We start from the raw sequence: 22,453 nt of genomic DNA, 5'->3' as shown, positions 1-22,453 counted from the left end.
AGAATTACTGGTTTCAAGATTAAAAAGAGGGGGAACAACCAAGTGAAGGGACCCTGGTCTCCTAATCTCTAATCCAAGGCTTCTAAATTCCTTTTGACATGAAAATGTTTTATGAAGGTAACTGGCTTTGTAATTAAATTAAATGTATATAGTTTTTTAAGTGAATATTTGTCATGTCAGGTATTAAGTTCTTTACATGCATTACCTCTTTTCACTCTTATTGAAATCTGCTTGCTCTTTCAAACTGAGCACAAACCCTCCAGAAAGCTCATATACAAAATCAAATGGTGTTTGTTGAGTTCCCCTTACAGATGGCACTCCATAAGAACAGACTTGCACCAATGAAAATATCTTTGGGAGACAGGGCTAAAAGCCCTCTGTGCTCATTAAAGCAGGAGTTTTTAGGGTCCACAGATGGGTCCCAGAGAGCCAATAAACCATAGTTCCATCTTCAAATGTATATATATTTTTCTGTATTAACAGTCTCACCCATTATCAAAAAAGACTGCAACCCTCAAAAAGTGAAGAACTACTTCTCACTTTAAAGATGAACTACCCTCATCTTTAAAGTTTGAGAAAGCCTAAAAGGAAGAGGCCTGCCCACTGAGCAAGAATTAAGTCCTATTACTGTCTGAGTCTATGGTATGGTTAATGATCCCAGATCAATACGGTAATGAAACACATATGGGCCTGGCCATACTTGTAGCAGCACAAGTCTATTCATTCTAACCCATATAATCACTGGTCCTGACTTATTTCCACAGTTCCAGTGAATATGCCAGATCTATTTATGTTGAGTATATTTTAAATATTACAGTTGCTTCTTTTCATTGATTATCCCTCAACACCACCCAGGAAAAACATTTCCAAAGATGTAAGCATAAAGGGGTTGGGGATTTGAGGGGCACTAGGGTATGGTGTGAGTGTGTGTGCACACGTTCCCCGTGTGCAGGTAGAAGTAGACAACAGTGGTGGTAGGTGGGTGTGCGGGTGGATGTAAAGGTGTTGAGCATGAGAACAGTAATTTCCCAGAGGCAGTCTGTCCTGTGAAGGCCATCCTGAGTAGTAGCACACTAACACAAAGAGAACTCAGAAAATACAGTAAGCCCTTTATTCCACCAGCCCCTGCCAGGACCCTCGCCCTCCTCTTCTCAGAAATTTTCATTCTCAGACTCAAATGCCCACTTCCCACCATGAGCCCATTTAGTATGTCAGAATGAATGTCTGCAGACTACTGGCAGCTATGGCTCCATAGAGCTGATCCTTGGCTTGCAGTTGTGGAGGACTGCTTCTACCGTTCCACCTCAAGCGCAATGCTTTAACAGCATATAGAAAAAAAAAGTCTACAAAGCTGCAGTCTACCACAGAATTCTCGAGGTGCTGGACCTGAACTTTTGAATGTTGCTCAAAGTGCTGTGCCTGGACCACCAGCTTCAGAATTGGGCATTCCCTTAAAACGGAGATTCTCAACCTGAAACCACCTTAATGAATCTGAAGTTCTGGGCTAGGTCTGGGAATTTGGGTTTTCACCAACTCCACAGGTGATCCTGTGCACAGTTAGGTCTGAGGCTCACTGCCCTGGCTGGCCACAGGCCCCCACCCTTTCCTTCCTGTCCCCCAACACTTAAGAGCAAAGACACCCTCCAGTATACACTACGGTCAAGCAGCCAACAAGTCTCCAGTTCATTTCCTGCTAGGTGCTCACCAGCAAACAGTGAGACCACAATAGTTGCCTAGCATACCAAGATTTCAGGGACCTTGCAGATGTCACATCAACTTCATGGCACACAGTGTGATATTTCCACCCAGAGCCACAAAGAGGAAGTTCAGACAAACTCAGAGGCCACTTGGCCCTAGTAACCAGGAAAGTCAACAGGATTTGTTTTCATTTCAAGAAAAAATATCAAAATGTAAGTTCTTTTCCACATGTGGTTTTGTTCCCCTTTTTTGTGGGAGTGGGTAGTACAGAACTGAATAAGATGGATTTAATATTTAGTTCTAATCCTATCTCCCAAGTTCAGGTAATTTTCTCTCAGTATGACCTCTGGATCACAGTACTATCCTTTCTAGGCATCTAGAAAACACTCTGTTGGCTCCAAGTTTCTTCTCCTTCATTACAATTTAAACTATAATTACATAAATCTCTTATGTGTGTTAATTTCCAAGAACCAAGGTGAAAGGGTCAGCTTTATTTTGGAATCAAGCAATAAGTCTCTTTCCATATTCCCCCTTTGTTCCTACTAGCCACCATTCCTCTAAACAAAATAAAATGGGCAAAACTCTCTATGATCCTGTACTTTCTATGTCAGTCCCTGTAAGATAGGACACATTTCTAAGGGCACCAGCTTATTAGTTCATACTTTAAATGCATCTGGCTTTTCACAACAAAAATGGAGAAGGGGAAAGGGAAAGAGAACTCCAGAGGCAGGTGTTCAGTGAGCAAGGGAAAATATAAAACAATGAAAGAAAACTGAAGTAAATGAGCTCTTTCTAGTTCTACAAAGAATTATGAAACTATCAAAACCAGAATGGAATTAAAACTATAATAATAATAACTTAGGAGGATGTGTCAGGTGCTGTGCTAAGCACTATACATAAATTAACTCATTTAATCTAGACAACTACATCATGTGCTAAGTATGCTCTCATTACCCCACTGAGCAGATGAAAAAACAAAAGGTCAAATAGGTTAAAGACCTTGTCCACAGTCTCAAGAGCCAGGATCTCAACCCAGCAGTCTATTGCTTCACCCTTGGACACAAGACCACAGCAAATGTAAAGTTGCCCTAGCCCAAAAAGAGCAGATATTGACCACTCAAGTCCTCCACCATCAAAAAGAACTAGACCCTCCTCTAAGCACCACAGTGAGTTGGCAGTATGGTCTACTAGTTTAAAGATGATTGGGACGCCTGGATGGTTCAGTCAGTTAACTGTCTGCCTTCCACTCAGGTCATGATCCCAGGATTCTGGAATAGAGCCCCACATCAGGCCCCCTCATATAATAATGAAAAACACAATCGAGACACAAAGACTACTAACAGTATGATTCCATTGATATGATGTTCAAACTCTAGTCAACGTCATTTATAGTGACAGAATTCAGAACAGTGATTTCATCTTGGGGAAAAGGTATGACAATGACCAGAAGGAAGCCTTCTCAGGTAACAGCAATGTTCTTTCTATAACCTGATCAGGGTGGTTACACAGGTAGGGGTTGGGGGGTTGTCATAAAGATATGGACTTAAGATTTGTGCATCTTACTGGGATTACACCTCAACTTTTTAATAAAGTCTTTTAAATACTGAAGAGAAGGACACCTGCATGGCTCAGTTGGTTAAGCGTCTGCTTTTGGCTCAGGTCATGATCCCGGAGTCCAGGGATCAAACTCCGCATCAGGCTCCCTGCTCAGTGGAGAGACTACTGTTTCTCCCTCCCTCTACTCTTATACTCTCGTACCCACCAGCCCTTTCTTTCTTTCTCTCTCTCTCTCTCTCTCTCGCGCGCTCTCTCTCTCTCCCCACCTCTCTAATAAATAAAATCTTTAAATACATATATACATACATACAAAGTGAAGAGACAGGCCTTGTCATCAATAATTTAGGCTCACTAGTTATCCTGATTCTGGTGCTTTGCTGCTGCATAAATGCCTAGAGGACAAGTAACTGAACTACTCCATGTTATCCTTTACACTGCAGATTTAAACAGTACCTACTTCAAGGAGTCATTGTGAAGGTTAAATGAGATGCTCATAAAGTTTTTCAAAGTGTCAGACACACTGTAAATGTTCCAAAAACTAGTTATCACTGGGGCCAATGGAGGTGGCACGTGGAGGGGAAAAAATGGCAAGTATGCAGTAGGATGAAAATTATGGAGGGAGAAGGCCAGGTGTATATAGTTTAAAAAAGAAAAGAAAGCAGCCACAGGTGCTTCTGATACACATGACCCCACCCCCAGAACAATCATAGACAGCACTGAAAATCACACCTCTACCACAAAAGGAGTCAAGCCAGGGGCTGCAGTGACACACAGGCTCTGACATCATGACCATTTCCTTTTTCCTCCTGAGTAAAGCATCAAAGTGGCCTACTTCCCCCTTTTGGAATTAAAGTCAGATAAATCGATAAGGACAAAGAAGGGGTCTTTAGCAAATTCTAGAAAATCTGTGAAGGAGCCCCCTCTGCCCACTAGTTGGGAAAAGTGACAAAGGACTTGCAATCCTTTTTGGAGCTCAAGCCCAAGATACAACGTATAAGATATGGCACATCATTTTGACTCTGAATAAACCCTTGGTTAGTGCTGTATCTTTACCAGCTTAAGAACTGTGAACAGTATCTGCAATTTTCTCTAAGCTGGCACTCCACCTCTCACACAACAGGGGAAGAGATGCAGACCATTACTCATCTGTCACAGGGCAAACCGCGCCCCAGCACCATAGCGCCTTCAACGCTGGCCTCCAGAAAGAGCCCATGGAAAACAGTACACTCTTCACTGCCACATCCAGGAGCTGGGACCACTGATGTCAGCTCACAGCCTCCTCAGCAGCAGACAGCAAGCAGAATCACAATCAGGCCTGACTCCAGGGCCATTCGACAGCTTTCCTGCTCTAATCTTATTCCTGAATCTGAGTCAACAATAGTGATCTCAGTGGCTTGGCAACTCCACCACTTCCTACTGGACAAGGAAATGCTGTTCCTAACTCCACCCCACTGAAACAAACACACTCAGAATCTAACAGTACTATTCTTTCTAAATCAACCTCCAAAGATCTAGAGGTTACTCATTCATAAGACTCTAAGTCTTCTGTTGGCAAAAGTTCGTCCCCCAGCTCCCAACCACACTACAGCACATGAAAGGGGCAAGTTCAGAATAAAAGAAGGACTATGGCACCTGCAGAAACACACATTCCCACAGCCTGCATGTGAATCCTATATGCTTATATAGGAAGACAGGGAATGGTGAAGGCTTGGAGAACAGGCTGCCATCCACCACTGAAAAGAGCTGCACAAGTGCCAGGGATAAGAAGTGGTCCTTTGCTTCTAAAATGCTACTGGGAAAACAGGTTCCCAACCATTATTAGGGTTCAAGGTTCAGGACATCTTCATTTACACAGAGATATGGCCAAAATCATTCCAAATAATCTTAGAGAATGACATTTCTTTCTTGTCTATGAGATTACAGACTGAAACATCTACAGAGAACAGCAAGTAAGCAAAATGAGTGAAATTGAATAAAAAAAGTATTTATTGCCTCAAGGAAAATAGGCTCAGTCTCACTTTCCTTATAACATGTAGCCCTTTATATTTTCTTTTGCACATTTACTTTCTGATAGTCACAGGAACAAGAGTATTTCTGCTCTATGGGAAAAACAACAGTGCAAGTGCAAGGCAAAGTGGAAGCTGTCACCTGTCATCATAGTGAAACAATAGGGCATGGTGGGGACTGCAGCAAAGTGGAAAATACATACATGCCCCGCGGAGAGGGAGTGTCTACCTCTCAGCTCTATAAACAGCTGGCACACAGGGAGGGGGATCAACATTGCCAGATTTTTCCAACTTCAACATGCTGGTTCAAACATTACTCAAGCCAAACCAAACAGGTCTGTGGACCGCCAGTTTGCAACTTCTAGTGTTTGTGTCTGTCCTCCTCTGCCTCTCTACCTGAACTCCATCCTAAGTTATCATGGCATATGATAAAGTCATCTGATACACCAGAAGAGTGGTGTGTGTCTGTATTCTTGATTCATCTCACATTAAAATTCAGCAGAGCATCTCTAGCTCTTAAAAACAAGAGGAACATAGGCTACTTCCCCTTTCCCCCCCAATACTCAGGACCCTCTGTCATCACTGGAGGGCAACATTAATCTACTTGGAGATAAAATTTTAACAATATGCACAGCTATACATATGCTGAGATAATGACCCCCTGAAGAAGCTCCTTGTGCATTACAGATCCTTCTTCATGAAAAGATCATGCCATTGTAACCTGAATTATGCAAAAACACAGAGAAACCTGAGAGAGAAACCAGAAGCTACAAACTAGGGACCTATTAACTGTGGCTAATATTTACTGAATAATTTACTATGTGCCAAGCACTGTGCTGAGGACTTTACCTGCATTATTACTTATTCTTCAAAATAACTTTACGAAGTAGGTATTATTATACCTCTTTAAAAGTCTTGTAAAATGTAAGTGGCAACACCTCAACTTAAAGCCAGTCTGCTGACTCTGTAGAAAGCCCATACATAACCACAATACTGTACTGCCCCCATGTGCATGCAGTGTATGTGCCCTGGGATCCATAGTGACCAGCTCCCTCTGCCTTAAAGGGAGGGAAGGAAAGAGGGGAAACACAGCTTTTGTGTACCCTCCTGCTCTCTCTCTCCCTCCTTCCCCTCCCCCCCGCCCTACACCTTAAGTTTTCAGAAGCTGATTTCTCATCAATTTAGAAAGGATCTGATCCTTATTATGACTGAATGTAGCACTAACCTCTTGAGAGGAAAGGTCCTAAAATAATGAATACCATGGTAGTAATAAGACTCTCAATAGTAAATATTGCCAATTGTATCAAATAATTTCCTATATTTTCTTTTAAAGGAGAGTGCAGTCATAAAACATCAGGAAGCCCAGATAAAGCAATCTTTGGCACATTAAGCTGCATGATCCTAAAGGAAACATATACTTTTTACCTATAATGTGCCAGCCATGATGCTAGGTATCTCCTAGCATAGAAGAAAGCAAATTTTAACAGAGAAGCAGCAGCAACAACAGGAGACAGCATTATTAATTGCCACAATGAGTAAGACTCAGGGAGAACAAAAATACATGTTACTACCATTGATAAAAAATTGAAAAAAAATTGTCTAATTCAAGAAATTTATTAGTTCATTTATTAATTTTTCATTTTTACTATCTAGCTCATAGTGAATAGAAATGTAAGTAAGTGGAATTTACTGATTGAGTTGTTTCCTCTTTTCATATTTATTTAACAGCAACATTTTGGTTTAGATTTTTTAAAAAAAACTCATTTTACACTTAGAAGTTGCCTCATAAACTGGCATTCTCCATTAGCAAAACACCAAATTTCAGTATGCAGATTGAAGAGTATAAGTAAGGTTGCCCCAGTCTTCCTTTGTAAAATCCATGAACCACCCCATCTCATTCTTACTTAAACCAGAGTCAACAGTAAACAGGCTCTCAATTTACAAAAAAAGAAGAGGGAAAGGACTACTTGTCAATGACAAGTTCAAACTGCATGAATATTTAAGATTCCAAGAACTTCTCAACTCACTTATTTTATCTAACAGCCAAGAAGTAATCCAGAAAGCACAATACTTCCCCGCTGCCCCCGCCACCCCGTTTACCCCCACCCAAGTATGGAAGTTAGAGCAGAACACCCTCTGAGGAAGGAAAAGCCATTTCCTGTCTGAAATGTCAGTGGTACTGAGACTAGCATTCTAATCCAACCACCAGGAAGGCAAATTCAAATATTATTTCAAGCCAGGGGTGAGAAGGGGAGGGGAGGGGAAGAGAAGTCTGGAACCAGGAAAAATAGATTCATCTGTTGCAAAAGATAAAGGCGCCCTGCACCAAGAAGGAAAAGCAGATCTGCCTGGTGCTCAGCATACATCGGACAGCCAAAATCACACATCAGTTTTCTTCACCATCTTGAAATAAGCCATCCCTGAAGTGAAGAGCCTGACACTTTTCATTTATAAAGCAAGGTAAAATGTAATGTTTACAGAGGCTTGATTAACTGAGCATGCTTGCTTTTGTAGGGAAGGGGTACAAAATGATCCATCACAAAAGGGTGAGAGGAAGGAATGAATCATTCCATACCTTTTCTTTAAGGAGTGATTTGCATAATTTCTTCTATAAGCACAAACACACAACCCCCACTGACTCCTAATTGTGGATATATAAAGGACAGCTAATTTTCAATAGAACTTTTTTAATAGTTACTAATAAATATACAAAACTGCCATCTAGAGGTTGAGCACTGCAGCAAGTCTGTTACATAATGCGATCTTTTTTGGAAAATACATACCATCCTACACTTACACAACCTCACCAAGATATACAAACAAGTGCATACACACACAACACATACCAAGTTAGGAGCAACAGAATTATTTTACCTTATTACAGTTCCCTTTTGAGACAATAAATGATGAAGAAAGGCATACAACTTTTTATCTTCTATAGGAAATATATCCAAATAACGTTACCACATATATAATTTGAAAACTGAAATCTTCCCCCAGCAGCCCCTTTGCACATATATATTTAATGCACCTATATTCACTCCTAGTTTATAGATGACTTGAAACCTCATTCCACTAGAGGAAAATGAGTATCATTCAAAATGAGTGGGGGGGAGGGGTAGAGAACAGGCTCAAAAGAAACATTCACCCAAGGTTAGGTTCAACATGAGAACAATGAATTCCCAGGTATTGGGTAAAGAAAAAAAATTTTAAAGCACAACTTTCTCCAACACAGGACTGCATGAGGAAGGAGTATTATTATCATATTCCATCTTCAAAACAATCCTGTAAAGGAGGTATGATTAGCCTCATCTTATCCATGTGGCTAATGCTCTTGCCCAGAGTCATACAGCTAGTAAGGGGCAGGTCCCAAACTGAATCTCAAGGCTGCTAGCATCTTTTACCGGCACTGCACAGCCTCCATAAAAACATCCTTGAAATAAGTGTGGAAGCTAATTGGAGGGTTTCGGAGAGTTTTTCAGATCTTCCACAAATCTTCCAAGTCTCCACTATTCTTATTTTAACCAAGCTTTCATTTTCCTGGAATTTTTTTCACGTTACCTATACTGAAATGCAGATTACATGAGTACCTGCTCAAGTTTTATTTTAAATAGTAACTAACATGATTAAGTTCCTGGAGCATCTTACAAAATAGTTTAGCAAAGTCCCAAAGGAAAGAACAAAATAATCTAACTAAGAAATTACACTTCCTTAAGCAACAAAATAAACAAACATATGCACACAGTACTGTATTAAAAACTGTAAGACGTGATTGTGCCTCTGGAAAGCATATTATCTGACACACAAATTTAGAGTTGAACAGTGGTATATACAACATAGCTAATTAAACAACCAGCCAACCACTACCAGGAAAAGCTCATACATAGTGCAAAGGCACAGTACATACAGTAGGATGACCCTAGAGTAGATAGTGGGTATGGCACATCAGGTCGGTGCTGGTCAGAAAAAGAAAAGGTGTCTGTCTTTACCTATTCGTGGGAAACTTGCACTAGGACTTCAGGTTGAATTTGAAAGCAAAATCAGATGGCAACTTTTAAGAAGGAAAGTCCGATAGATTCAAAGTGCTTTATTAAACTTTCTACTTCCACTGCTGGTAAAATCTGTGGCAGGTAGTTAGTTACGCTTCATAAATGATGGAGGGAGGGAGGCAGGGAATGAGAGAAGGAATAGATTCATGGTATTCTGGTCATGCCATCAATCTCTCTAAAAACAGCAGGATTAAGTCCCTGGGTTTGTTATATTCGTCCTACAGCTTTCTGGTCCTCCAAGTTTGCTCAAACACTCAACGTCCTGGTTTATACCTTTAGTTGCATAAATCTGTATGTGTATGCATTTCTATAGTCAAAAGTAAACTCCACGAAGGTAAGGACTATGCTTGTCCTGGCCCCCATGCCAATATTGGGAATCAGCCATTTAGTACTCCACATAACGTCTTCAAATGTAAGGACTTCTGCTGGAATTAATCCTGGAAAAAATACAGCACTCTAATTGTTTCCTTTCCCTAAATATAAACACCACCACTCAAGAGACTACATTGATTCAGTGCATCAAAACGAAGCCTTTTGTTTCTATTATTTTCCATATGGTTTAGTGGCTCCTCCTGGAAAACATATGGGAGAAAATATCCATGTGTTACATCTGTGAGAAATTTCTTTAAACAAATCCAGAGATGCTGGGAGAAGATTGCCACCATGATCCTTGAGCTTGAACAAATATTTTCTCTATTCTTATTCATGAATTTCCATAAGATGCTGCATGGTGGAGTTAATTATTCAGTGACTGAAGGGAAGCACCAATTGGCAAGTATTAGTAACTCACATACCACTACCACTAACAGCTACTTTTAGATGGGAGTCCCATTCCTACCCATGAATTTTACATTGAACTCCTTCAAAAAGAGGTGACATAATTTTAGGGAAAAAAATGATAAATCCAGTCTTTATTCAGTTCAGCAATATAAAATATAAACCTTCAAATGCTCGGTGCTACGGCAAGGTAATATAAAAACACAAAAGAATGCTTCTTTATTAAGAAGAAAGAATGATATATATTTTTTTAAGCTAAAGAAAGCTTAGGCTACCATCAAAAGTATCCAGAATAAGGAAGATAATTTATGTCAATATGTTGTTTGTACAGTGGGGCCTTTTGCCAGTGGGATTATTCAACAAGTGTGTGCCGGCCCATCCATCTAATAGGCTGTTAGGGGGACATCTGGGTAGCTGAGTGGTTGAGCATCTGCCTTTGGCTCAGGTCATGATCCTGGGGTCCTGGGATTCAGTCCCACATCAGGCTCCCTGCAGGGAGCCTGTTTCTCCCTCTGCCTATGTCTCTGCCCCTCTCTCTGTGACTCTCATGAATAAATAAAATATTTTAAAAAATAAAATTAAATAAATAAATAAGTAAGGAGGTCAGGGGTATTGCTGTTGCTTGAGTGACAGAGGTACTCCCTATTCAATGCAGAGTTCCTTTGCTAGGACTGCTTGTAACAAAGTACCACAAACTGGGTGACAGCAATAGCAGAAATTTAGCATCTCACAAGTCTAGAGGCTGTTAAATTTGAGAGCAAGTACTTAGCAGGGGAGGTTCCTTCTGGGGTGTGTGAAGGAGAATCCTTTCCATGCCTCAGTCATAGCTTCTGGCGATTTACTAGCCACCTCTGGCACTCCGTGGCTTGAAGATGCATCACCCCCTTCTCCGCCTTCGCATTCACATGGTATTCTCCCTGTGTATATAATCTGTCTTGGTATCCAAATTACCCCCTTTTATAGGGACATCAATCAGTCTTACCGGATTATGGGCCCACCCTAATGACTTCACTTTCTCAAAGACCTCTGTAAAGACCCTAATTACCTCCCTTTCAACTTGATGACCTCTGTAAAGGCACTGTTTCCAAATAATTTTGATTTTTAGATACTGGGGATTAGTCAACATATGAATCGAGGGATACACAATTTAACTCACAATAAACCTCTTCTAAGAAAGAAAATACTCCTCTTTGTATCATATTGTGGCAACATCCTACAGCAACTCCAAGTCCTACACACTTACTTAAAGCCCTAAAATAGTCTTAATGCTAGAGTCCTGAAACTGAATTTAAAAACAAAAGCAGAAGGGAAATTCAAAGCAGTATCGCAATGATTTAATGGACATGATATCTTGACCTACACAACTTTTTACTTTGGAACTGAACAAAGACACAAAAGTTTCTACTAATATAAACTTGTCAGTGTTGGTAACAATAAAACCCTTTTGAAGGAAAGACAAAGACATGAAAACAACAGGCTGTAACATACTTACTCACAACTGTCCCAGAGTCTTTAACAAATTCTCAGGTTTGAACCACTCCCCACCCCCACCCCACCCCCACAAACCAGTTCTGAGAAAAGGAATCAAAGGCATGCAGGCACTAGAGAATACCGACAGATAAGATGTGATTATGTGGAACTAAGTAATTATGTGAAGTTACCATAGAAGGGTGTAAGATCCTGAAACTATAGGCCTAGTTGAAATATCAAAGGAAAAACAATTAGATACAAGAATTAAAAGTAACTTTCTGAAATGTATTCAGTTTACAGAGAACCTCTGACACAAGGTTCAAGAACTATAGATCTGAATCCCAAACCTCTGAATTAACAGTTATTTTGATTTCCAGCTTGTTCAGGGGTCAAAGAGTCACAACACTTCTTCCTGTAGGATATGAATATCGGAGATTAATCCTGATTAATCATCAGGATTTCAGGAGGAACAAAGTAACAGCAATGCATTGTGATACAATGAAATCAACTGATAAATGGCACTGTTGCTTTTATTCCTTACTCATGCTAACCTCCCCAAATAGAACTGTCACCTTAAAAATAAAAGGTGTAAGAGGTGTACCAAAAAACAAAAACACACAAAACATACCATTCATCGAACACCTGTGTGTGATGTACCTGGCACCTATCTGCACTGCCTCTTTGAACTGTTAGCCATGTGAGGATTTTCTGAAGGTCATAAAGTAGTAAATATAAGAACAGAAGCTAGTTTGCAGCTTCAGTTCATCCATTTGTTTATGATGCCACGTGCAAGTAATTATGGTGAGAAAGCACTTCACAGATTTCACATCGAGCAAGTTGAACACTCAGTGGTATCTCTGAAACCCAAGTTCTGACAGCCCCGGGGCTTCTCACTGGAAACATTTCTAACGTATCCTCAGTTCTGAGGCAGCAAAGTGCCCTGCAGTATGCACCCACACACCTCAGTTCAAATCCTTCCTAAGCCTGGGGGAAGACTCACACCTCTGAACTACAGATTCATCATCAGAAATGTGAATTAAGTGAAGCACAATCCTCCTTGGAGTGTAGGGAGAATAACCTGAGACATATATGAAAAGCATTCAGCTTCTAGAAAGTGTTCTCTTACTTCTGGTTCCCTTCCATCTTTAACTTAAAAAGCGAGTTTTATGATAGTGGCTGCTGTTGCCTTCTTCCTGGTCATCTTATCAGAGGCTGGAAATGACGTTTTCTACTAGCCGTAGTCGTCTCCTCCGTATTGGTAAGAATTAAGCTCCTTCATAAAGAAGGCTCGGTTTTCTGGATTTTTGTTCTGTTTTACTCTTGTTCCTTGTTACAATGTTTTTCATAAGGAAACATCTCTTATACACTCTGAAAAATCTGTATTGTAATAGGTATGGTGTTTAATGTACCAATTATAAATGAGAATAAAAGACAAATGAAGAGCTTGTTCTCAAAGTGTATTTCAAAGTTTCTTTCCAAGAGAGTCAGACTTTGTAGGTCTGGGGCAGGGGCCAAGAGGCTGTAGTTCTAACAAGCACCCCTGTGGATGCTGAGTGCAGGTGGTTCTCAACACACAGTAAGACATGGTGATGTCATCAACTCAAAAATACTGACCTGCTAGAGTATCACTTCCTAAAGGCTATAGCCTCTGTTAAAAAATAACATAAACTATCAGCACTGAGTCTAAAAGATAGAAGTATTCAACCCTAAATATATTCTACGTCAAAAAATACTACTTTAGCATGTATCTATACCTTAATAGAGTAAAACATTAATAGCCACTACATAAACATCTATAAATATAACCAGTCCCTCTTTTACTTCCTGATTTCCTAGGTGCTAAACTTGTATTTTGTCCCTCTTCCTCTCAAGCCATTCAGGTACACCTGAGAAATCTGTGGAAGGCACAGGTTGGAAAGGCAGCAGGAATCACATCCTTGCTAAAACACACTGGGGAAAAACCAAGGTGTAGGAATCTTCCAGAGGACAGGACTCCGGGCAGAGTTCCCAGGAATGTTGCCAATGAACCCATGGAAATGCTTTTCCTTCTCTCCTTAGTCCTTTCCTGTATGGCTAAGAATAATGCAGAAAGACATGGAGTCAAAACAGGAGACAGAGAAGGAAAAATGCTGCCCAACTGTAACCTAATCTTTGAGATCAAAGATAATGACCTACATAGAAAACAGAGAAGTATTTCATACATGTTCTATGTTATTTTAGGTGACAGGTGTGGCCCCAAGAGGAGGCACAGAAGATGCTCAAGCTCAGAAAACAAAATTTCTTATACTTTCAAGTCCTAGAAACAGGGTGCCCGAATGGCATACCTAACAGAGCCATATGGGAAAGAGCCAGCACCCAAGGGGCTTCTTGTTGGCAGAATTGATGGAAGAGTCTGGCTGACAGCTCTTATTGCAGTTTCCAAGAGAAATGCAAAGCAGGGCAGGATCAACAGTTTATTGGCTAGTCTGAATAATTTCAGAAGGCTCTAAACTATAGGAGTGGCCCTCCTGGCTTGGCACCTGGGACCTCAGATGACTAAAGCAGAGGAGTATTGCTTCCTGGGGATTAAGGGCAAACTGGAGGAGGCAGGGCCTGGGTTGCTTAATTTGCATGTCAATGGCATGCTCCAGGCATTGCCCTTTGCTATCTCTTAGAATTATCTAACTCTGAGGGACAGTCTCTCCCCAGCCAGAAGGGTTTTTAAAGTGTCCCAATACCACAATATACAAGAAAATTTTAAATATAAGCAATACAACACAACTAGCTACGCACCTCCTGCTTACTAAGAGGAAATTTGGCAGCCTCTTTCTGAACCCAGACTCAAACCGAAGGGAACCAGAAACAGTTAATTTAAGAGAAATCCACTTCCCAAACCCACTCAGTATGTTCAATGTGACACATGTGCTCTCAGCTTATAATTGGGACATGCAAAGCTTTAAGGGTATAATCAAGGGGAAAGATGGTAGGAAGTATTTGCAAGGTGGAAATGAGACGGAGGCACCTCGCTGAGTTTTAATTGCCTTAAAAAAAAAAACCTCTCGAAAACTTCTGGGAAAACTTCTGAGGAAGAAAACAGGAAACAATTCAGCTATAGAAATCATCTCTGGGCTGGTTTTCAAACTAAGGGACAGCTGCAATATGAGGCACATCCTTTTCCGAATAACCATACAAAGGGACAACAGTCTCTAGAAACCGTCGACAAGCATCAAGCAACTACCTCTGCCTCTAAATTCACACAACTTCTCCACCTCTTTCATGGATGCCAACAATATGAGTTCCCTTAGATTCCATACTGAGAACAGAGACACAGTGCTTAAAGCATCCTGAGTTAGGATTTGTTTAAAATCAAGAATTACCAATTTTGGTGTGAGGCAGACATTTTGCGATTCCCACTACTTCAACCTATATATATCTTCATGTACCCCTTCCCCATTACCCTCTCACATCCCAAACACGGTGAAGAATTGTGGTACTTTCTTTTCTTTACAAATCATGTTCACTTCTTATCATTTAGAGTCTAACCTTACAAAATCAAGTCTGGTGAACATGCAGTATAGGCTAATTAACCAATAACAGGTTTTATTATTTGCCACCCTGCCAAGCATTTTATGTACATTATCTCCTTGAATCATTACAATTCTAGGAACCAGGTACTATTACCATCTTCATTTTCCAGATAAGGAAATCTAGGCCCTGAGAGATTAAGCAGTTATAGCTGAAAGTCACATGCCTACTAAACAGCAAAGTCCAAATTTAGACCCTGGCTGCCTAACTTGAGAGTCCAAGGTATAATGGCTAACAGCTGAAGAGATGAGGTACTTTCCATGATATGATTAAAGTGAAAAGGGCATGCTCCCTCCACAGGTGCTCTAGCAGTCACAGTATAGGGAGACATCAGGGCACAAGAAAGCATTCCAAACATGCCAACACCCCCAGAAGGCACTCAGTCTCTGCATCTTCTAGAACCAGGAACAAGTGGCCATAGGCCAATGTTCCAAAAAGGGCAGAAGTATTGGCTTCAGAAAATGAGGTGTGTATGTGTGTATGTGTGTGTGTGTGTGAGAGAGAGAGAGAGAGAGAGAGAATAAAGGGAAGAAAGTAAATGACATTCTAGGGAGAATCATGCTAAGATTTAGGAATCTTTAACGCTGGCACTGCTGATCTTGAACAGACAGCACAAATAAGCTTAACACGTGGCTTTCACTCAAGGAATTAACCTGTTGCCAAGTAAAGTGTTTCAAAGAACTGGAATGTTGTCAAACTAGCTTAACACCACAAAATGGTACAGCTTAATGAGGCTCCATAAATATTGAGGACTACAACACCCAGCTTCCTCAGCAAAAAGTGCTTTTACAAGTGGTTTGCTGTTTTTCCAGGGTGCATACACATGGTGCTGAAACGCTACAACCAAAAGCTGTCTTTTTTTAAATGAGTATGACTTGTTCCACCCTTCACTTTCCTAGATTCCTTTTGGACCATTTTTAAATTTAAAAATTTACATTAAAAAAAAGAAAATGTAGGTGATAAATAAATAGAGTAAAAAATCTCAAATAGCTCGTATGATCATGCTTAACAGTTTTCATCAAACGCCTACTCAAGCTCCGGAGATAAAGACACATCACTTCTCTGGAAAAGCCCTAACTTTGTTAAAAGCAAACCAGACCAGAAGCTGAACACTGAACCTACAAGAGTGGAGAAGCTGTACTGACCCGTGCAGACCAGCAGCTGGCCTGAGGTCTATTCCAAACCGAGTGAGTATCTGGAGAAGGGGGGGGGGGGCGGGGGGGAAGTCTAGAGGACAGGAAAGCTCTCACTGAATGAAAAAGGTAAAAACAAACAAACAAACAAAATCAAAAAATATATAAATTCAGCAATATTTGTTCCTAAGAAGAATGTGACAGCTACTCACCTGTCTACTGCTTCTACGTCAAAGCAAAACCTCTTCTCAATAGAGTCTGTTTTCCGCCGTGTGCAGGATTTCAGGGTGACGGATTCATCTTCTCCCTGTTGGGAGCATACAGACTGTCACATGGGCTATGTTGTGCATCTCTCCAGTATACCACAGACATGTCACATGAACAAAAGTGACCATTCCATCTTCTTGAGCCTGAGTGTTCATGACCACAGCAAGGTGGGAAGTCGAGCAAAAACCTTCCCCTCAGGCAAGAGACTCACACAGCTAAAACCTGGAAACCATGTCATACTTCAAGCCAAACACCCCTAGTTTTAATTTAGTTCCAGCACATCATAATGGTACATCAACCCATGCTAAATAAACTCTAGTTGATAATATCTGCAACAGGTTTGACTTACACAAGTTTTTATTTTTTTATTTTTTGAGAGAGAGAAAGAGTGTGCACACATGCACATACAAGCAGGAGGAGGGGGAGAGAGGAGGGCATAGAGACAAGCAGACTCTGCGCAGCACAGAGCCCCACACAGGGCTCAATGTCATAACTCTGAGAGCATGACCTGAGCCAAAATCAAGAGTTAGACACTTAACCAACTGAGCCACCCAGACGCCCCTAATTTTCAGGGTGGATAAGGGTCTGCTCTTGACTCTGAATTTCTATAATCTTGGCTCCATCATCTTTTTTCAGAAAGGTCTTTTTGGACCAGGTCAAATATCCCAAGGCACGTTCACATAGCACCATGTACTCTGTCTCAGCACTGATCACAGGTGGAATGGTCTGTCCTTGTAGGTGACGATTCCAATCATGTCTCCCTCCTCATCAGACTGTAAGCTCCTTAAGGCCAGGGACTGTCTGTTCTTGCTGATTCCAGTGTCCCCAGAGCCCAAACCGGCCACAGAACAGAGGAAGCGCTCAATAAGTAGATTTTGAACAGTTTTACAAAGGTATAACTAATGTGTAATAAACTGTACATGTCAATTTATGAGTTCTAACTTCTATATACATCCATAAAAATCAATACCACAATCAAGCTAATGAACATTTCCATCACCCCCAGAAATTTCCTTGTGTCCTTTGAATTTCATCCCTCCCTCCAGGTCCACCCTCAGGTAAATACTGAATTGTCATACAGATCAGTTTGCATATTCTATAATTCATATAAATAGAATCACATATTATGTGCTCTTTTATTTCTGACTTCTTTGATTTGGCACAATTCTTTTGCAATTCACCTATGTTGTACAAATCAATAGTTCTTTTTCTTTTTACTACTGAGTAGTATCCCACTGTACAAATGGAATCCAACAGTTTCATCACATAGTGTTCTTTTATTGCCTAAAAACAGGAATTTCTTTCCCTGATTTTGGCCCCATTTAAGAATTTACGGCTCCTGTTTCTCTTCTCTTGCCTTTGCCAATCGTTTTGTCTAAACAAGGGAGAAAACTAGCAAACCTGCCTAATTTGTTGAGAAAGGAAATGTGACTGCATATGGTAAAACTTAACTACCCCCTAGTATCACAATACCACACAAACACAGAAGACCTAGCAAGAAACAATTTATATTCTTATTTGAAATAAGATCAAACACAAACAATTTATATTCCATCTACTGTCTTTTCAGGGGAGTAGAGAACAGTAGGTGAAAGGTCCTGTGGTCAGGGTCCATGAAGCCTGGGAGGAACTGAAAGCGAGCCAGTATGGCTGAATCCCAGAGCAAATGGCAAAGTGGTATGAAAAAGAGCCTGAGGGAATCAAGAGCCAGATCATGCAGATTGTGGTCCATTTCCCGAGAGCAAGGGAAAAATAATGAAGGGTTTCAAGCAAGGGAAGGGGACAAGGTCAGCTTCAGGCTGCTCAGACCTCACACAGAGAGAGCTGCCTCATCTCAGAGGCTACGATACAGGGGAATTCTCTTTCACCACACACATCTCCAAGATGATGGAACAAATCTGCTCACAAATCCTCATCTGAAGCTAAGAGAAAAGCAGGTACTTTTACAGGAGAATAATGCAAATGAAATGGACAGGAAAGATGAGTGAAAAAGCATGTTAGGAAAATAAAAAACCCATCCTATTATCTATGTTGTCTATTTCCACCTCCTGGGGAGAGCTTTGTACAAACACATATATCATATATAAAGATGTCACATGATTCTCCTGTACAAATTGAGATGTACCTCTAGATTGCCAGTCTTCCTATTTCCTCCACCTTAAAGCTGAGGAAATAGAGTGATATCATGGAAAGACATTATTTTATCTATTTTTCTATTATTATTATCATTATTATTCACAGCAGTCATCTCTGATTCAGAAGATGCAGACTCCAGAATCAGAGTCTGATTACTGCCTCTGTAACTCATCAGTTGTATGGCTCTATAAATCATTTTCTCTCTCTAGACCACAATTTCCTCCTTTATGAAGGAGAAAAGTGGATTAAGCAGGATAATATAGGATAATACAAGGACTTAAAAATATAAAATAAATTTAAGGAATTATTAGGAAAATTAATTATTGTACTATCAAGCTCCTAACACAGAACTCATTATGTGTGAAGCTCTGTCCCAACAATATATATACTAATTCATATAAACTTCTTAAGAACCCAGTGAGGTGTTTACTATTAATTCACTGAACACTTGGTAGTCCCAAACATCCAGCAAAACTGGTCTCTGTCATTCACTTTCCAGTGAAATAAGATCAAACACAAAAGAGTTCTTCTTTTAAGGTTTAGAAAAGCAGAAGGTCAACAGCCCCCAAATAAAGACTGTGTGAAAGAATAATTTAGTGATGCTCATTTCTAGAAAGACAGGATTGGAAAAGGACTATGGCTCAACAAGGGAGCAAGTCTAACTCTATTTCCATTGTATGAAAACTAGGGAACACCTAGTGATCAATGTTTAATATCTCTTCCGACTCTGTAAATTCTTTATGTTTCTCTATTTGAACAATATTATTTTCCTGACATTATTCCCTTTCTGACATTGAAAGAACTTTGGTGTATTCTCCTGTAATACATGGAAGGGAAAGAGATGCTGATAAATTCCTATATTTATGGCCTTAGGAAAAGAAAGCCAGGAAGAAAAACTTGAAGTAGTAGAGGTCAAGGGGCAGCTGGCAGAGTAGCCAACAATAATATAAATGCATCTAACATTACTGAGCCACCAGTCTAATTTCAAAGCCAATCCTCTTAGCCTCTGTAATGCCTCCCCACCACACACACAAACCCAACACACTGCACCACAATGCACCACAGAGAGGCCCAGAGATGGAAGACTTACTGGGGACTAATTTATCAACATATTGGACAAAACTTAAAAATTACTTAAACATAGAATCAAAGAAATCATGTAGAATGGAGTCCAGAGATCAAGCAGATGAAAAATATGCTTTTCTTGAAAATATTTAGCTATCTCCAAAGGAGTTATATCCAGAAGGAGATATGAAGAGGAGGCAAAATTCAAAGTGTGATAACTGATAAAAATTTCCCAAAGTTACTGAAAGATACCAATCCTCAAAAACAGAAAGTCTCCCAATTCCCAAAAACAATGAAAAAAAAAAATCACACATAGGACCATGATAATGAAATGTAAAATACTAAAAGAAAAAATGAAGATATTAAGAGTATCCATAGAGAAAAGACACATCACCAGAAGAAGAAATGTACTCAGGCTGTAGCTAACAAGCCCAGAAGAAAGGAGAAAGGCTGTAACACGGTGGGGAGCTCTATACCAGTGACCGCAGGGCCTGTGATCAGAGCCAGCTGCAAGAGTACTTCTACACATTTTTCGTGCCATACTGTAATATTCTGTAATATTCTGTAATATTCCTCCCATCAAGAGGCTGATCTGCATCCCCTCTCCCACTGAAAGTGGGTGGGCTTACATAGGCTTTTATGACTGCTTCAACCAAAGGAGCAAAAGGAAGGCTGTAAGACTTCTAAGGCTACATGCAGTCTCTGCTTTCTTTGCTAGTATACTCACTCTTTACACCTTCCGCTGCCCTGAGGCTACCATGCTGTGAGGAAACCCAAACTATCTCCCACTGAGAGACCAGATGGACAGGCCCTGAGACTGTATAGAGCAGACAGACGGGAAAGAGGGAAAGAGAGGAAGGAGACCAGGAGAAAAGAAGACAGCCATGGCTGACCAGCCTTAAGCTGCTTCAAACCCTCACTATTCTGGCTCCTGCCACCATCCAATTGGAACCCACTGAGAAACTCTAAGCCCAAACCACCCATCCAAATGCTAGCCCAATCCCCAACCCACAGAAACTGTGAGAAATACTAAAATGACTGGTGTTGTTTTAAAAGCTGCTAAATTTGGGCACCTGGGCTGCTCAGTTAAGCATTTGACTTGAGCTTAGGTTATGATCTCAGGGTCCTAGGATTGAGCCCCACATCAGGCTCCCTCCTCAGTGGGGAGTGTTCCTCCCTCTACCTCTGCCTCTGCCTCTTTCCTGCTTCTCTCCCTCCTCTCCCCCTGCTTATGTGTTCTCCCTCTTAAACAAATAAATAAAATCTTTAGGGGAAAAAAAAAGTTGCTAATTTTTTTCGGTAATCTGTTACACCAAAAAGATAACCAAGACATCTAAAACACCAGCTGGCAGCCCTCTTTGTATCAAGTAAGAGTGATGTCCATCAGTTTCACAGGGCAAGACCATCCAGGAATTTCTAGCATCTAAACACATTTGACATACTTAATATTGTATATATGTGAAATATAAGAGCCTTTCTTAGTTGCAGTTCCTAGTAGAACTTAAAGCTAAGAATACTCGCTTTGGTACAGTTACTGTCTAGGGTACCATTCCTCTTGGAACTACTGTATAAAAGTAAGGGAAATCACAGTAAAACAAACTTGAAAAAGAAGAACAAAGTTGTAGATCTCATAATCCCAGATTTCCAGATACACTACCATATTATAGTGACCAAAACATATGGTACTGGCACAAAAAGAGACAGGTAGCTCAATGGAATAGGACAGAAAATCCACAAACCCACACCTATATGGATCAATTAAACTGCAACAAAGGGGGCAAGAATATACAATAGGAAAAACACATTCTCTTCACAAATGGTGCTGGGAAAACTGGCGACATGTAAAAGAATGAAACTGGGATATATATATGTAATGGAATATTATTCAGCCATGACAAGGAATGTGGTATTCCCACTTGCAACAACATGGATGGACCTAGAGGGATAATGCTAAGTGAAATAGGTCAGACAGAGAAAGATAAATACCTTATGATCTCATTTACATGTGCAATTTAAGAAACAAATGAACCAACAAAGAAAAAAAAAAGCCAAGTGTACAGAAAAAAACAGACTCTTAAATACAGAGAACAAACTGGTGGTTGCCAAGGGCGGGGGGTGGGGGGGCAGTGTCCCAATACATAAAGGGGTTTAAGAGTACACATACTGGGACAAGCACTGAGTAATACATAAAATCATTGAATTATTATACTGTATACCTGAAACCAAATTTAATACTGCATGCTAATTATAATTATACATCAGTAAAAAAAAATTTGAAAACGAAAAAAGAAAATGACAGGGATACACTGACAGTGTTTACATATGCATGTGCATTATAACCATCCTATGTTAGCCAAGCAAAATGAAATTTAAAAAATGAACTCACCCCCTTTCCTCCTGACTTCTGGTCAAATGGTACCATGGTGATTTGTTTGGAATCCCGTTGATATGTACAGTAGTGCTTCACCCAAGAAGTTCCAAAGTGACCTGCAGGATAGTATTCCCATGAAACATCTCTATGTGTCAAGCGCATGCTGGAAATACACACAACCCATAACCCTCAATGCTCACCCACCCTTAAACTGTTTCTAGGGGCAAATATAGTCTCCACCAGCTAGACTGGAATAGGCAGAAATCTGATCCCACAGGCTGGAAATGGAACTGACCTAGGGCTTTCCCAAGGGACCAAGAAGACTGTTTCCCACTAAATGCTGCATCCAATTGGTCTTAT

At 40.4% G+C, this 22,453-nt stretch overlaps 1 protein-coding gene across 18 annotated transcripts in view; it reads right to left on the bottom strand.

Annotated features, from left to right (window-relative positions):
• Positions 1-22,453, bottom strand: part of ARHGAP26 (Rho GTPase activating protein 26) — a 419,259-nt gene that overhangs the window by 261,665 nt on the left and 135,141 nt on the right. For all 18 annotated transcript variants that reach the window (XR_005355485.1, XR_005355484.1, XR_005355486.1 and 15 more), the window contains exons 9-10: positions 22,109-22,209; positions 16,467-16,561 (exon numbers count right to left, since the gene is read on the bottom strand). Coding sequence is in view for 15 of the 18 variants with exons in the window: in XM_038530484.1 (XP_038386412.1) it covers positions 16,467-16,561; positions 22,109-22,209 (196 nt within the window). In the remaining 3 variants the exon portion in view is untranslated. The remainder of the gene's footprint in view (positions 1-16,466; positions 16,562-22,108; positions 22,210-22,453) is intronic.

The sequence above is a fragment of the Canis lupus genome, chromosome 2 (genome assembly GCF_011100685.1).
Source record: "Canis lupus familiaris isolate Mischka breed German Shepherd chromosome 2, alternate assembly UU_Cfam_GSD_1.0, whole genome shotgun sequence".
In the NCBI taxonomy this organism is placed as follows: domain Eukaryota; kingdom Metazoa; phylum Chordata; class Mammalia; order Carnivora; family Canidae; genus Canis; species Canis lupus.
Note: the sequence above shows the minus strand (reverse complement) of the source record. Positions and strands in the feature narration are given on the sequence as shown.